The sequence below is a fragment of the Electrophorus electricus genome, chromosome 1, assembly GCF_041902795.1.
Source record: "Electrophorus electricus isolate QZ-2024a chromosome 1, ASM4190279v1, whole genome shotgun sequence".
Taxonomy (NCBI): domain Eukaryota; kingdom Metazoa; phylum Chordata; class Actinopteri; order Gymnotiformes; family Gymnotidae; genus Electrophorus; species Electrophorus electricus.
In genome coordinates, this window is record NC_137497.1 from 3,607,893 (window position 1) to 3,622,839 (window position 14,947).

A 14,947-nucleotide genomic window follows, 5' to 3' on the forward strand; every position below is an offset into this window, starting at 1 on the left:
TCCGTGGAGGCTGGCAGTGAAGATGTGATGAAGTCTCTAACTAGCTTTTCAAAGCACTTCATCACGACTGATGTGAGGGCGACAGGGCGGTAGTCATTGAGGTCGGAGGGTCGAGGTTTCTTCGGGACGGGGACGATGGTGGACCGCTTGAAGCTGGACGGGACAATACCGAGCGTCAGGGAGAGATTGAAGATGTCGGTGAATACCGGGGCTAGCTGATCTGCGCAGGCTTTGAGGACCCTCCCGCAGATACCGTCTAATTGTGTTCACCTGTTACTTATTTCCTTTCACCCCTATTTAAACCCAAGACAGCACTGCACATTAGCGGTTGTAACTATGGAGTCTCTAGAAGATGCAACGTTGCCTAGAGAGAGCTAGACTGGGGTTTTTCCTTTTTGTTGTTACATCAGTACAGCTCTGTCTTGACTTTCTAAGCACTTCCTGTCACTTCTGACTTCCTCTGTGTTGCCCGTGTCACCTGCATCACACATCACTCATACATTCGCATACTCTCATTCTCTCTCTCACACACCAGTGGAACTTTATGGCATAAGGGGAAACTGCAAGTGTATGGGTTTGAGAGGATGTGTTTTAAGGGAAAGCATTTTTGCAGATATATTAAAATGCTGGAGGCCTTAAACACCAAAGTTTTCATGTTTTACTCCAAATTCCCACTGTAAAAATAACTTTGTCATACTAAAAGTAACTACATAATAGAGAGTATTTCAAGAATTTAGTGGATTATTTGATCTGTTTATTTTATAAAGATTCAATATGTGCTATATATATAGTGAAGCAAAGAGACATTTTACACAAGCTTGCCATCCCAATACTCCACATTCCTGCAGTAAAAACACTGCAATGTCATATTTTGAATATGTTGCAAAGTGTTTTCCAAGAATATCACAGAGTGAACTGATCATTTGATTTGTGTTTTTTGTCATTTTAAAATATGCTATAGTGAACTGATTAGCTATTTGCACAATATTGCTCTATATTTTATCCACTTTCACCCATTAGGAAATCTTATGAGTAGCTAAGAAAGTGATCTTTATAAATGTAGTGGATTTAACAGAAAAAATGGAAGGTTTGAATTTCCAAAAAATAAGACTTTTCTCATCTACATATGCTTTAACACACACTTTCTTTAGGTGCATTAGACCCAAGATATGTTTAAATAAGCTGAAGAACATGTTTATTTTAGATTTTCATTGTGTGAACTAAAGGAGCGAGAAACCTCCTCTAGAGATGTTGGGGGCTCGTGCCAAGCCTGCAGGGCAGACTCACCGGAAACTTGTGGCTTGTGGTTTCCGTTTCTGCTTTTCTGCTCAGTTCCAGGGTGAGTTTGTGGTTTCATATCTAAGACACTAATGTCACTCTATAGATTTCCTTACGCAGAGAGCTGTTTGACACCAGAGTGGTAACTAGCTGATATGTTTACAAGTAAACCCACCAGAGTGCTGAGTAGTTAGTTGATATGTTTACAAATAAATAAACCCAACCGAGTGGTGAGTAGCTAGTTAATAATTTTACAAATACATAAACCCACCAAAGTGGTGAATATGTGATATGTTTACAAATAAATAAAGCCACCAGAGTGGTGAGTAGCTGATATGTTTACAAATAAATAAACCCACCAGAGTGGTGAGTAGCTGATATGTTTACAAATAAATAAACCCACCAGAGGTGAGTAGTTGATATGTTTACAAACAAAACGGATTGGGATTTGGTCAGCTAAAGCTAGCTAACCCACGGGCTGCTCTGAACACTGATTTCAGACCCGGTGGTTGTTTTTAAGGTAACTATCTTACTATCTAAGTAATGAAATGGAATTACAACAGTTACGATTTAGCTTTATTTTGTGTAAACACATCCGTTAGTTTGCTGAATGCCCGCTAACTCAGAAATGTTCTCATTCCGGGTCCGTGCTTGTTAGCTAGCTCTCATAGCTTCGCTAACGTCTGTAGCCACAACGCTAGGTAGGTTAACTGGAAATGTAGCCTATCGGAGTATGATGGTTATTTCTACATGGGATCATCAGTTCCCCAGAAATTACATTTAGAGCCGTATGGCTTGTTACATATGAAATATAAATGCTTTAATCCATATTGACCTTGTAGCACTATTTCTGCTAAGTTAGCAACAGTTATCGGGCCTACACCGGCTCTCCTTCCGTAACACAACTTCAACAGACGCGAAAAGGAGTGTTTGTGCTCTTATAGACGTTAATCTAAGAAGTGTGAGGCCTTCTGCACTAATGCTTGTGCTTGATCAGTGTCCCATCCTTCACGCATTATGATGACTGTTCAGATACCCTACACCAGATCCATGTAGACTGAGATCTCGGAAGTTATCATCAAATACTAGCAGTGCAGTTGTGCACAAAAGTCGACACTGACAAATTTTGGTTTTCACAAAGTTTACTGCCTCAGTTTATTAGATGTTTATATGGTACAGCTAAGTACAATTAAGCATTTCAGACTAATGCTTCACCTTGACATGCTGGATATTAGCTTCTGGGCAAAGTCTTGACTGATGGCAATCCATTCTTGCCTAATCAGTGCTTGGAGTTGATCACAATTTCTGCGTTTGTCCACCTTCTTTTTGAGGATTGACCACAGGCAAAATCTTGAGCAAACCCACTCCCTTGGATGAGAAGCAACCCCATACAGGATGCCTCACTGTTGGCATGACACAGGACTGATGGTAGAGCTCAGCTTTTTTTCTCCAGACAATCATTTGTCTAGATGTCCCAAACAGTCTGAAGGGGACATCTTTGTTAGAGAAAGTAACTTTACCCCAGTCATCTGCCGTCCAATCCCTCTACTTCCTGCAGAATATCAGTCTGTCCTTAATGTTTTTCTGGGAGAGAAGTGGCATCTTTGTGGCCCTTCTTGAAGCCAAGCCATCCTCCAAAAGCCTTCACCTCACTGTGTGTCCAGATGTGTGTGAAAACACCCATTTAGCATAATAATAAACAGTTAGCTACCCAGCTAAAATAATTTGGGTTTGGTGTTTCTGTAACAGTAGTGTAATAAATATAGCTAACTAACCATAAACTTGACATCGTGTGTGACCTGTTTAACACAGCAATGTCATCTGAACAAGGTTAATTCAGATATGTGGCTGTGGACGTTATCTTCTAACTGTTCAGCTAACTCTAGCTAGTAATATAGTAAGCCAGTGTTAACTGCGTAGTCTCGTGTCTGTTAATGTAAGAAAGAAGAGACCGGAAACTGCGTTACCTTGTTGCCTTTTATTAATGCAGAGCTCTGGAGATGTCACTTCACAGCACAGTGCGAGTGAGATCTAAAGCATAACTTCGCAACACACAGACTTATAGTTTTCTTGCCTTGTGCCACTTCTGCTTAGTACTTTTCCATCTCAGCCGTCGCCTCTGTCTAACTGTCATGTACACACGTTTTCTTGCACAATCGCACATATGCATGTCTAAGGCATTTCCTGTTATGTCTGCACATACAGCAATTATTTTATTATTCAAGCATTAATCCTATTCCATTTTGTGCATTATTCTCTATTTATGTAATCTTAGCATTCACTTAGTTTATACAATCCCACAGTAGATAGCTCACATAGGCTAATATTCATGAATATTAGGACAGCTACACGGTTATCTTAAGTCTAACCTAGATAAGCTACCAATATTCAGCAGAGTTCCGAGTAAACGTTACTTTCAGTTTCCTGGCTAGGATAGCTTAGCTAGGCTAGCTAGCTTTTCTGATACAGGCCAGGCGTTAACATGGCTAAGATATTTACGACGGGCTGATTAGTTAAAGTTATGTATCGTGTCTAGATATCTAACCACAGCTACAGCGGTTGTTCGGCAGCTCTACCTCCACTGTCCTCGGGGTTCCCGCTGGCTGAACACGGACACACGGGGTCCTGCCAGCGCCGGGCGCCCTGTCGAAACGCTCCGTCATCACTCGATAAAGACGTCTGACTGTACATTATACAGACTATCTGTCGATAAAGTCGAGCTGTCAAATGCGAAGTATTATCTATATGACCAAACGCTACACACTGTCTCTCTCTCATATTTAGCTGCCACACTAACGCTTGCTAGCTCGTTAGCTGTTGTCTGGTGAGGCCTGTCAGCCCGTTTTCTTGCTCTAGTTTGTCTTTAGCAGGTCCGTTACGAACACCGACACCTGTCCCGCACGCAGTCACTGTTTAATGCAACTAGTTCAGACTATTATAGAGCTTCAAGCAGTGGTATATAGTCAACTGAATAGACATTTAACAACATATCGCCATCCCATTACTCCAAATTCCTACAGTAAAAACACTACAATGTCATAATCTTAATATGTTTCCACTTTTGATGTGGGGGAGTGTCATCTTCACTCTCACTGGAGATTCCTACTTGGACCTGAGTAATCATCTGCTCACCAAGGAGCAATTTGAATTCAAGGAACTGCAGTGGTTTCTTTGCCAGAACTTAGCAGTCAGTCAGTCTTATACTGAAGCCATGCATTGGTGATTGCCAAATCAAAAAAGTGGAAAATTGTATGCACTGTCCATTTCCGAGTGCGAGTGGCCATCCTATAGAAACTTAGCAAGTGGTTAACTGGTTTGTTGTCAAACCACTTGACAGCAAGTTCAGGATCTCACCTGACCACCATCTCAGATGCTTCTCTTCCTTTCCTTTTGATGGCCTGATCCCCTATAATGTTACACTCCTTTGGAATTCTGTTCTTCATGAGAGTTCCTGTACCTCCCAAGCATTTCTCCATCATGGTGTCCAGGACATTTGTAAAGAACCTGTCAAAAAACAGGTGGGTTCCTCTGGAAACAGTCTCTGCCAAATAAAGAGCATCTTCTTCTCCAATGCCCAGTCCCTCTGTGACTCTGAAGGTGGTCTTACCTTGGTAAACCACAAAATCGAAGACACTTGGTGTGGCCAAGACAAACAGCTTCAATCCAGTCGGGTATGGTTTGCCTGGTACATTCTGGCGAATTGGGCAGCGACCAGTAAACGGAATCATTTGCTCATCAATGGACAATTTTCCTGTTCTAAGCTGATTTAGACATCCTTGCTTCACTTTGTTCAGAAGGGGCCTGACTTTCCACAAGAGGTCTCTGCTTTTGTCCTCATCTGAAATATCAAGGTCATTGACAATCTTAATGGAATTTCTTAGTTTATAGAATAGATATTTGGTCATGGATTCTGCCACTACTTGAACTCTGGTGTTTGAAGCCCAATACATCTGTATATTTAGATATCCTAGACAGGCCACGTAGACAGAACTGCCAATGAATGTTTTCAACTCTTCAGGAGTGGTGTTTAGTGCTGCTCCAGACACAAGGACTTCAAGTTGGTTTGTGCGCACAGCCATTTCTTCAAACACAGAGTAATCAATGTACTGTTGAAAATAATTTATTGGGGTACAATTTTGGTGTGTTATGGCATCATTACTTAATGGGACAATTGAACAATGGGAGAATTATCCAGTTGAGGGTAATATATTTTTACATGACTTAGAAACTGGTTTAAAGTTTTCTTAGGAGATTCATATAAAACATGACAACAACATTTCAAGACAAAATTTGCTCAATGATAATTATTAAGCACTAATTATTTTTTAAAAACTATGATAGTCTTGTTCTTTTAAGGTAATGTTGATTAGGGCACTGAATAACTGTGGCTTATTATAATTTTCCAGATTCTTCCAGTGATCCCTACAGTACTGACTAGATTCTCCTCAGCCATGCCATCCTATAGCATGTGTCCCTGGGTCCTGCTGTTATCTGTGCTGACAGTCATAACCAGTAAGTTGACAGAATGGCTTCTTTGTTTTCTAAATGTTTCAGCTTGGTCCCATTCTGTTGTATTATAATCCAGTTTTATAACTGTATGTTATTTGTGCTTAGCATAGAAAACAGAACATACCTGAGCATAGAAAACATTTAGTAATTGGCAGAATATAAACTGAGGTAAATGTTATTTTGTTATTGATACATGAAAGTTGCAGCCATTTTATTTGGTATTGGATATATTTAACAAGCGATAGAGACGAATATTGACCTGATATCTAATATAGCCAACCTTGGGTACTAGAGAGAGGAACAGAGCCTCTCTTCAGTAATATGCTCCCACACAGGCTGGTGTTCAGTCTTGTCATTCTCCCCTTTATGAGACCAAACCCTGGGGCTCATCTATTGCAATTTCTCTGGTATCTCTCTATTAAGCTCTTGAGTTCTGTGGGTGTGGTTTTTGTTTTGTTTTGTTTTTATAGGAGGGGTGGGGCGTGTCTGTTAATTTTCACATTATATCATAAGTGTAAAAAACTTAATTCTTCTCTCATACCAGACATTAGCCTACAAACATAATGCATTGTCAGACTTCTATAAAAGACAAACAGACAATACACGTAAAATCAAAGGACAGAATAGGTTATATTTGTAAGGGCTGGCACCAGGCCGAGGCCCCCCAGCCACCAGAGGGAGAACATGAGTCAACCACACTACTAATCAGGCTTGATGCCTGACAGCTGGGCTAGATCTGTAAAAGCCCAGTGACCCAGTCACTTAATGCTGGGTCTTTGCTAAAGTTTTGAGGCAAGATCCTAGCTGGTACCTCTGGGTATTGAGGTCTGTGAGCTCTTGTGCTGTACCTCTCTTCTGCTCTGCGAAGGTGTCTGGGTTTTTACATGTGCCCTTCTTTCTCTAGTTTTCCATTTTGAGTCTGTCTCTCTCCTGAGGCTTCCCTTAGCCATTAAAGTTCCTCCAGGTTTCTGCTTTTGTTTGGGAAGTTTTAGTTTGGTTTTCCCCAGTGTATGCCATTCTTCCTGTGTTGTCCTTTGTTCTCCCTTTTTCCATGCTTGGTGTTGTGGTTCAGTTTTTCCTCTTGTTTTACCTGTTACAAGATCTAACTTCTGCTCACGGGCTTACCATAACTAGAGCGTGGTTGCTCACCCAGTAGGTTGCCGGTGTCATCACCTAGCTGATGTGGGTTCGAGCTCACCCAACAATATTATCATGCTGTCAATTTCCATGTTCTCAACAAAGGTTAGGAAAAGTTGCTGAATAGTATTCTGGCAGACTTTCTGACAGCATATCTAATCTTCTCCATGGTATGGGGAGGGGACATGACTTCCCTGATCCAGTGACTGTATGTGGGTGGAATGGGTTCTTTCCATTTAAATGGTGACTATCCTAGAGAAGGTCTCAAAGATGACTTGCCAGAATGTGTAGAGCTTTAGCCATTTCCAAAATGAATGCAGTAGTATTGGGGTTACAGGAGTAGGAAAGCATAATGGAAAGCAGTCTGGCTTCAAGGCAGCAAAGTCCTCCATCACTGATCTGGTCTAAAAGGGGTGTGGTCTCATTGTCTGATTTATGCTCTTATGGAGTTGTTTGTGTTTTTATTCTATATTTTTATTTAGTGCCTTTTAAAACTCCACTTTCTTAATCTTTCAGTATCTGTATTGACCTCTTCAGTAAAGGTGAATCTTCATGATGATGCTACTTTCTCCTCCACTCAGACATGTTCTGGTCTGGTCACGTGGACTGTGTCCCATAAACAACATGACATTCTGGCTCAGTGTGACCGGATATCCTGTCAGTCAAAGGAGGGATTTTACATGTCCCATGATCAGTACCTGAAGGGAGATCTCTCCCTCACCATCACTGATGTTGATTACACTAAGAGGACCTGGTACACCTGTGAGTGTGGTGGTGTAGACATCTGTGCTATGAGCCTAGGGATAGAGGGTAAGGGTTTGTTCTCTCAGTCTTTGTTAATGAACCCCTAATGATTTAGGTGTAATAGTGTGTATCAGATTTGAACCCGTTTGAAATTCCTGATGGTTTTTGTTTTCAGCATTGAGTTCTTCAGTTTGGATCAAGTCCAATGAAAATCTGGTGCTGGATTTGCCCATATCAGAGTCAGTGAAGGTGATGTATAACAGCACAGGTGCAGCTGCTCCCTCTAGTGGACAAATCTGCACAGTGGCTGGAAGCTCATTACAATGTAAAGATGAATACACCCAGAGAGCATCTCTTATCTCTGCTGTTGAGCTCAGAGAAACAGCACCATCTGATAGTGGAGTTTACACGATCTGGGACACCAGCAATGAAGAGGTCATTCACACATACACAGTTACTGTTGACGGTATGTATGTAGTGTGAATACTGTGATCTTAATGTTGTCTAGAATTATTTTGTTAGGGAGAGAGTGTACGTAGTGTCAGTAAGGAATCTAGATAAGGTGTAGTGATAATTTAATGCAGTTCTCAATAACTGCAGACTGTTAAAGAATGGCATCTTGTCAGCTTACGAAACCCTAGTAGTATGGTTTATTTTTTAATTAGTAAACTTGTGCATGAATAATATTTCTCATGAAGGGGATGCAAAGTCAGACTGCTTTCTTGCATTATGAATGGTCTGCTTATTGTTTGTCAGACTGTAATATGTAAATGTGAACAGACTGGGCTTTACAACAGCTGTTGTAAGTGTCCTGGTTCTCATACTGAGGCCTTAGTCCTGCTGTTGTGTGCATGTAAATGTTATCTCATTATGCTGTGTGTTAATATGTAAATGTAGTCAGTGATGGTGTAGTGATTATGTACCAGAGTGAACACTGAACCATCATATGAACCACAGTTTAAACAGTATATGGCACATGTTAAAACCATACACACATGATTATAACTCTGTACTGTTTAAATAGTGGTTTATATTTACTGACAATTGTGTTTCAGAAGTCCAGCCATGTCCAGATGAGAGCTCCACAGTGACGGTGTTGGCGGTGCTCCTGGCTCTGATGGGGGCAGGGCTTGTGGCAGCAGGGCTGGTGATTGTGCAGCTGAGGAAAAAAATCAGCAGCTCCAGAAAGGAGGTACATTGAAGGGAAACTGTAACCATGGCAAGAGAGGAGATATTGCAGAAAGATGGATGTGTTCCAGGTCCACTGCCAGGATTTCCAGGATTTTTTCTTTTTCTTGTGGGTGGTGGTTTGCACTGTTCTGTTGTTGGAATTGCTGCTTTTGAGTTGACGGAGTTTGTGATCTGTCCATCGCTCGAACAGTTTGGTAAGTGCCGCAAGGTTGACCTTTTGCTAATAGCTGACTTCTTTGATGTAGAAGTTCCTCGTACTGCAACTAAGAGGGACATTTATTTAGTGTTGGAGTCTTGTCTTGTTCATGATGGGATTTTGCCTGAGAGGGGTAGCCCGATGGGTGTTGCGATGGGCTCAGCTCGATGTTTGCCGGTGGCAGAGGCAACTGATGACTCTGAGGCTGGTGTATGTATAGATCCTGGTATGTGTGTGTTCCCTGGGGTAGATCCTATGCTAGCGCTGGAGTTGGAGATGACTTAAAAAAACAGGAGCGTGAAAACTATTGTGTGTTTTGGGCTGTACAAATTGAGCCGGACTAGGTGACGCTGATGAGGATGAGTATGGGTCCCGAGAGGTCGGTGCCTCTTCCTCAGAAGCTTGCCTCACCTGTGCCAGCCAGCCCATCACAGGAATTTTGTTCCGGTCCCTAAACCACGCTCTCCTCGAGTGGCCTTGCTCCCAACCAACTCTACTCCCGCTGCTGACACTTTTGATGCCAGTCGTCAAATTGGCCTTGTGCCTGTTCTCAGGGAAAATGAGGTGGACGTCTATTTTCCGATATTTGAGCGCATTGCGGCGTCTCTGAGATGGCCTAATGACCTATAGTCACTAATGCTACAGTGCAAACTAGAGGGCAAAGGACAAGAAGTGTGTTCCTGGCTAACTCTTGCACAGAGTTTAGACTATGAGGTTGTTAAAGCCACTGTTCTCCGAGCCTACGAGTTGGTTCCAGAGGCATACAGACAAAACTTTAGGTGCCTAGTAACGCTAGCTTCCCTCCTCGAAGCTCTCCTGTGCCTCAAAAGGCTGCCACTGCCGTTACGCCAGCCTGTGTCCGCGGACCTGTTTCCTTACTCACAGGCTTCATGTTCCCTGCCCGTCCAACCTCGGCCTCCTGTGTCTCCGTTGTGTCCTGCTGCTGCCTCGTTGTTCTTGCCTGGTTTTGTCTTTGCTCCTGTTGTGTTGTCTGTGTCTGGTCTGGTGCCCATGTCTGTTTTTGTTCTGGTTCCTTTGTGCCTGGTCTGTTTTGCGTTTTTGTAATCCTCACTCCTGGCACGTTCTCGTCATCAGTCAGTTTCTGTTGTTGGTTCTGCTCTTGCTGCTACATCTGTTTCAGGTCCTGTTCCTTCGGTTTCTGTGTTGGTTTTGTCATGTTCTGTCTGCTTCGGTTCCAGTGCCTATTCCTTGTCGTGCCCCATAGTAACAGGAGCTGCCATGGTGATGGCAGGTAAAGGTGTGGAGGACACCTCACTGTGTTTCATTCCTACAGCAGGTGCTCTGGACCTCTGACAATGATGGAAGCTGTTCAAGCTCTGATGGCAAAAGATGATCAGGAGAGAGTTGTCAATCACTTTTTATTAAGCCAATCAACAACATGAGTAGCCCAGATAAATGTTCAGTAGGGGTTTGTTGTCAATGTGATATGGTAATTTAAGGAGGAATAGTGACATGTTTGTCTAACTGCCCCTTTTAATCGTTTTTTTAGAGGGGAAAATGTGAATAATTGTGTGGTGCATGATGAGCTTTCCTTCTAGAGAAGTGATGATTTGGGTTTTCAGATCGAGAATACTTGCATAACTCTCATAAGCCATTGTTGGACACAAAAGAGTGTGTTGTGAGAAGTGTCTAAACAAAGCTATATTTTCTTTTCAGTGTACTGAAGTAGTCTGGCTAAGGTAGCAAACTGACTACAATACTGGTCTTATGTAGAGCATTAGCCCTGCTGTGTAACATTACTCTATCAGCTCCATCACCAGCAGATGCAGGTGGAGAATGTGAATGTTATAATTATATTACAGTAACTAACATTGCTGCTGGCCCCAGTGACGATGGGCGTGGAGCAGGACGCACAGACTCCCTCAATACTGAAACATTTATTAACGAAAACACGAACAACAACAGTGGCACCCACACAACATTAGCGACAGACATAACGGTACATATAACTAGACACAGGTTACATAACAATGGATATACACACATTTAAACAGACTTCAGCAAACAATGACTACCACAATACACACACTAGCAGGGGTTTAAATAGATACGAGGGTAACCCCGTGCAGTTACGGAGGGTGTGGTTACAAATAGGGTGAACCCCCCCTGCACGCGGCAGGCCGTACCATGTGTTTCGGGGGGGGGCTACTGTTGAGCTACTGAGACCAGAACAGATTCAATTCTATAGGTGCCAAATATGAACAAATCTGTGTTTTTGCATGTTTTGAGTATGTGCTGAATTTGTATGTCATTAGGTGTGGTACACGTTTGTATGTGAGGCTGTGTGTGTGTTCGTTCTCTCACAGGGAATCTGTTGAAGACGCTGATGAACATGTCTCCTGTGAGGGGGCTTTTTCGGGGAGTCATAAAGGACACAAGGGCGTTTCTGAAACAGGAAGTCACTCTGGCTACGTCTACCTTACCCATGATCTTCTCCTGCCTGCATACATACACAACAACAAAATCAACATCATCGCACCAGCTGGACCAGCACACACACACAGGAGCAGTGTGTGGGTGTGTTATACTACACCTGTGTGGCAGGAATGTGTGCTGCATCCGTTTCCTTCATCACACTCCTCAACACTTTAACCAGATAGAGTGTAGCAGAGAGAGACACACACACCCACACACACAGTATGAATCACAACCATCTAAACTGGCTGAGTTTTCCTGTGTTCATTTCATGGTTCACTTTTGCCTGCACCACTTCACTCTGAGAAGCAGCACAGTGAACAGCATCATCTGTTGGGGATGATCTGAGACACAATGGCACCATGAGGACCAGAAGGATATGAGCTGTATACAAGACTTCATGTATAAACAAATGAACAGAATTAGGCGCTGCTGTTCTGTAAGCAGAGTTTAGTTCCAGCTCCACTCCACGAGATCTACTGCCCTGCAGACTCTAATTGCAAGCATCTCTACATGATTTACACATACATTAACCCACCATAAACAGTCATTAATGAAATATGACAAAACATCGTAGGTGTTTTTCTGGCATAACTCCCACAATAGCCACCATAGTGCACTATAAATTCTCTCTCTTTTCTAACTCTCAACTACATGAACAATCCAATCTGCAATACCTAGCATCAGTTTCTGATTGGCTGTGTGCAAGTAAATCAGGCTGTTCCTCAAAGATGCATAAGTTTATGTAGAGATTTAGGTTGTGCTGCTTCTCTCAACTAACTGTTTGACCTTTCAAGCACTTTATTTCTGCCTTGAACCTAAACTATTTACACAGCTATTACAGACAGGTCTACCAGCTATATCTGATACTATGGGATCAATACAGCGTTGACAAGAAATTAAACTGAATTCATACTATCATCATAACATGCCTGTGACAGTGCAATTAGCAAAAAGATTTATTACATACACACCTACAGGCCGTGTCTGATTCCATACTGTACAGAAGTTTTATGCTTGCATTTTATCAGTGATGAAAGTGTTAGTCTGGGGAAAAAAGGTGAAAAATTAAAGCCAGCCTTAACCTCATTGGTCTGTGTGATCATTTGTGTGTTGTGATTGGCTAGTCATCATTTTGGTTCCTGTTTACATTAGTTGGTCCATTTCTTCTTCCTTTCTCTTTGTCCTGAATGTGTTTTATTTGGAGTATGTGATGTGCTTTGATATGAATTTGTAACAGTTTTAGGAAGACTGACGTCGCTGCTGTTGTAAACCAGACAGCTCCACAACCTTGATCTCTGACTTATGTCCTTTGTTCTGATGTGGGTGTATCCGTGTTGCTCAATTCACCATGTGGTTTGCTTGCTCATATTTAAGATTTTAGATGCCTCTATCCTTTCTTGAATAACAGTTGATAATTTGATAAGAGTTTGATCTGTGTATTTTATAGAGCTTCAAGTAGTGCTATATAGTGACATATAACAGGATATTGCCATCCCATTACTCCAAATTCCCACAGTAAAAATAACTTAGCCATTCTAAAAGTAACTACATAAGAGAGTGTATTTCAAGAATTTAGTGGATTATTTGATCATTTGATCTGTTTGTTTTATAAAGATTCAATATGTGCAAAGACATTTTACACAAGCTTGCCATCCCAATACTCTACATTCCTGCATTAGATATTATTTGACACATCACGGTTTGTTTACACTACTTATGTCACTACCTTTATGGTGTCACACCAGTTACACAATGTAAACAAGGTTTTATATGGCACAAATAGAAAATTCAGCAGCACAAAGTACTGCGGCCAGTTTGGTTAAAATATAAGACATACAGAGTGCCAACTTGACTTGGTTATATTGCAAGAACTCTGAGAGGGGCGTGGCCAACGCCTCTTCTGATTATGCGATCTAGCTCATCTCATCTCATAGTATGTGGGGTCTAATACCATGTAAAAAGATTCACTCAGAATATGAACACCTTCCATGTGCGTGAACAACACTCAAAGACTAAGTCTGGACGGCCATTTCAACATAGAGAGACCAGCTACAGAAGGTGGTAGTAGGGGATTAACGTGAACTGCGCCGGCTGAATGGAGGAGGTGTGGTTATAGAGGGGCTGAGCAGAGAAGTGTCACCTCACTCAGGATGTCCACCATGGTCTTCCTGGGCAGGTCTCTCAGGTGATCCCTGTACTGAGCCAGACTCTGTAACAGCTTAACACACTCCAACAGCACCTGTGGCTCCTAGAGCGAGAGAGAGAGAGAGAGCGAGAGAGGGAAAGAGAGCACACAACAGAGTAAGAGAACAAGAGGTGGTGTGTGAGAGTGAACATGAAGAATGATTAAAGAAAATGAGTAATTAGTTCTTAAAGTGTTTACCTTGTGTAGTCGTATGGACTGAGACAAGGCCAGCACTCCAAAGAAATTCCCAAATGCAACATTTCAGATCTGTTTCTGTCACAGGAGAAAGAGTTTCAGAAGGGCACACAGACCTGATACTCAAGACACCAACACAACAGGATGAGGTGGCATTATCTTGACAATCCCAACTTTCTATGGTTAGCTTTCTTACACATTTCTTACCTTCTTGGCTGTCTGCAGGTTGTGTTTCTCCTTGATCTGGTCTAGTGTGCTTTTAAGTGAAATCTCCTCAAACACACTCAGCACCTGCAGACAGACATCACGTGCAACTGTCAGCACACTCCGGAGCACGTGCTGGATTTAGATATTTGCGCAAGGACAGTGATTGACCTTTAATTAACTAGATTAACTAGAATTCATTATTATTTGGGATAGTTTGATGTTACTTCATCGGTGCTCACCTGCGCCAGCGCCAAGCTGTATCCAGACCACGCGTCCTCTAGAGCGTGGGACAGCCCTTCCACAAGCCTCTTTAGAGAGTATTTTAACTTATGCAGTGCCCTAATCAACATTAACTTAAAAGACTACAACACCTTAAACTATAGCAACAGCTTTATTCCCCAGAGGACCACACCACTTTACACTACAGCAACAGAAGTAACTATAGCAACAGCAGTATTCCCCAGAGGACCACACCACTTTACACTACAGCACCAGAAGTAACTATAGGAACAGCAGTATTCCCCAGAGGACTACAACACCTTACACTATAGCACCAGAAGTAACTATAGCAACATCTTAAAGCCAGAAGACCTAGATGTGCTTGCACTTGTTTTCTGAAGCCACCACCTTTGTTGTGCGTGTCTGTATATGGTCTCATTAATGGGTGTGTAATGAAGACCATCAATCATGAAGGTTAAATGGCTACTCGAGCTTCTGTGCCAAAGAGCATAAAAACATTTAGTAACTAGCAGAATATAAATTGAGGCAACTGTTATTTTGTTATTGATGCATGAAATGTGCAGCCATTATTATTTGGTATTGGATGTATTTAACAAGTGATCGAGATTAATGTTTACCTTATATCT

At 42.1% G+C, this 14,947-nt stretch overlaps 2 protein-coding genes across 5 annotated transcripts in view; both read left to right on the forward strand.

Moving 5' to 3' along the window:
- Positions 1 to 1,288: 1,288 nt before the first annotated feature.
- On the forward strand, positions 1,289 to 12,580 carry LOC118241313 (uncharacterized). Of its 4 annotated transcripts, none has more exons than XM_081717856.1 (7): positions 1,289 to 1,339; positions 5,685 to 5,790; positions 7,506 to 7,734; positions 7,844 to 8,134; positions 8,724 to 8,860; positions 8,928 to 9,053; positions 11,383 to 12,580. In XM_081717856.1, the coding sequence occupies exons 3-6, from the start codon at positions 7,605 to 7,607 to the stop codon at positions 9,015 to 9,017; spliced, it is 648 nt and encodes a 215-aa protein (XP_081573982.1). In that variant the 5' UTR covers positions 1,289 to 1,339; positions 5,685 to 5,790; positions 7,506 to 7,604; the 3' UTR covers positions 9,018 to 9,053; positions 11,383 to 12,580. The 4 variants fall into 4 exon arrangements, with proteins under 4 accessions (XP_081573982.1, XP_081574038.1, XP_081573947.1 ...); XM_081717912.1 differs by lacking the exon at positions 1,289 to 1,339 and adding an exon at positions 5,240 to 5,339; XM_081717821.1 differs by lacking the exons at positions 1,289 to 1,339; positions 5,685 to 5,790 and having other exon boundaries at positions 7,425 to 7,734.
- A 1,390-nt stretch (positions 12,581 to 13,970) lies between these two features.
- LOC118241312 (uncharacterized) overlaps positions 13,971 to 14,947 on the forward strand; it is a 65,595-nt gene continuing 64,618 nt past the window's right edge. Inside the window, exon 1 of the mRNA XM_081715470.1 lies at positions 13,971 to 14,056. Coding sequence (XP_081571596.1) covers positions 14,054 to 14,056 — 3 coding nt within the window. The 5' untranslated portion in view covers positions 13,971 to 14,053. The remainder of the gene's footprint in view (positions 14,057 to 14,947) is intronic.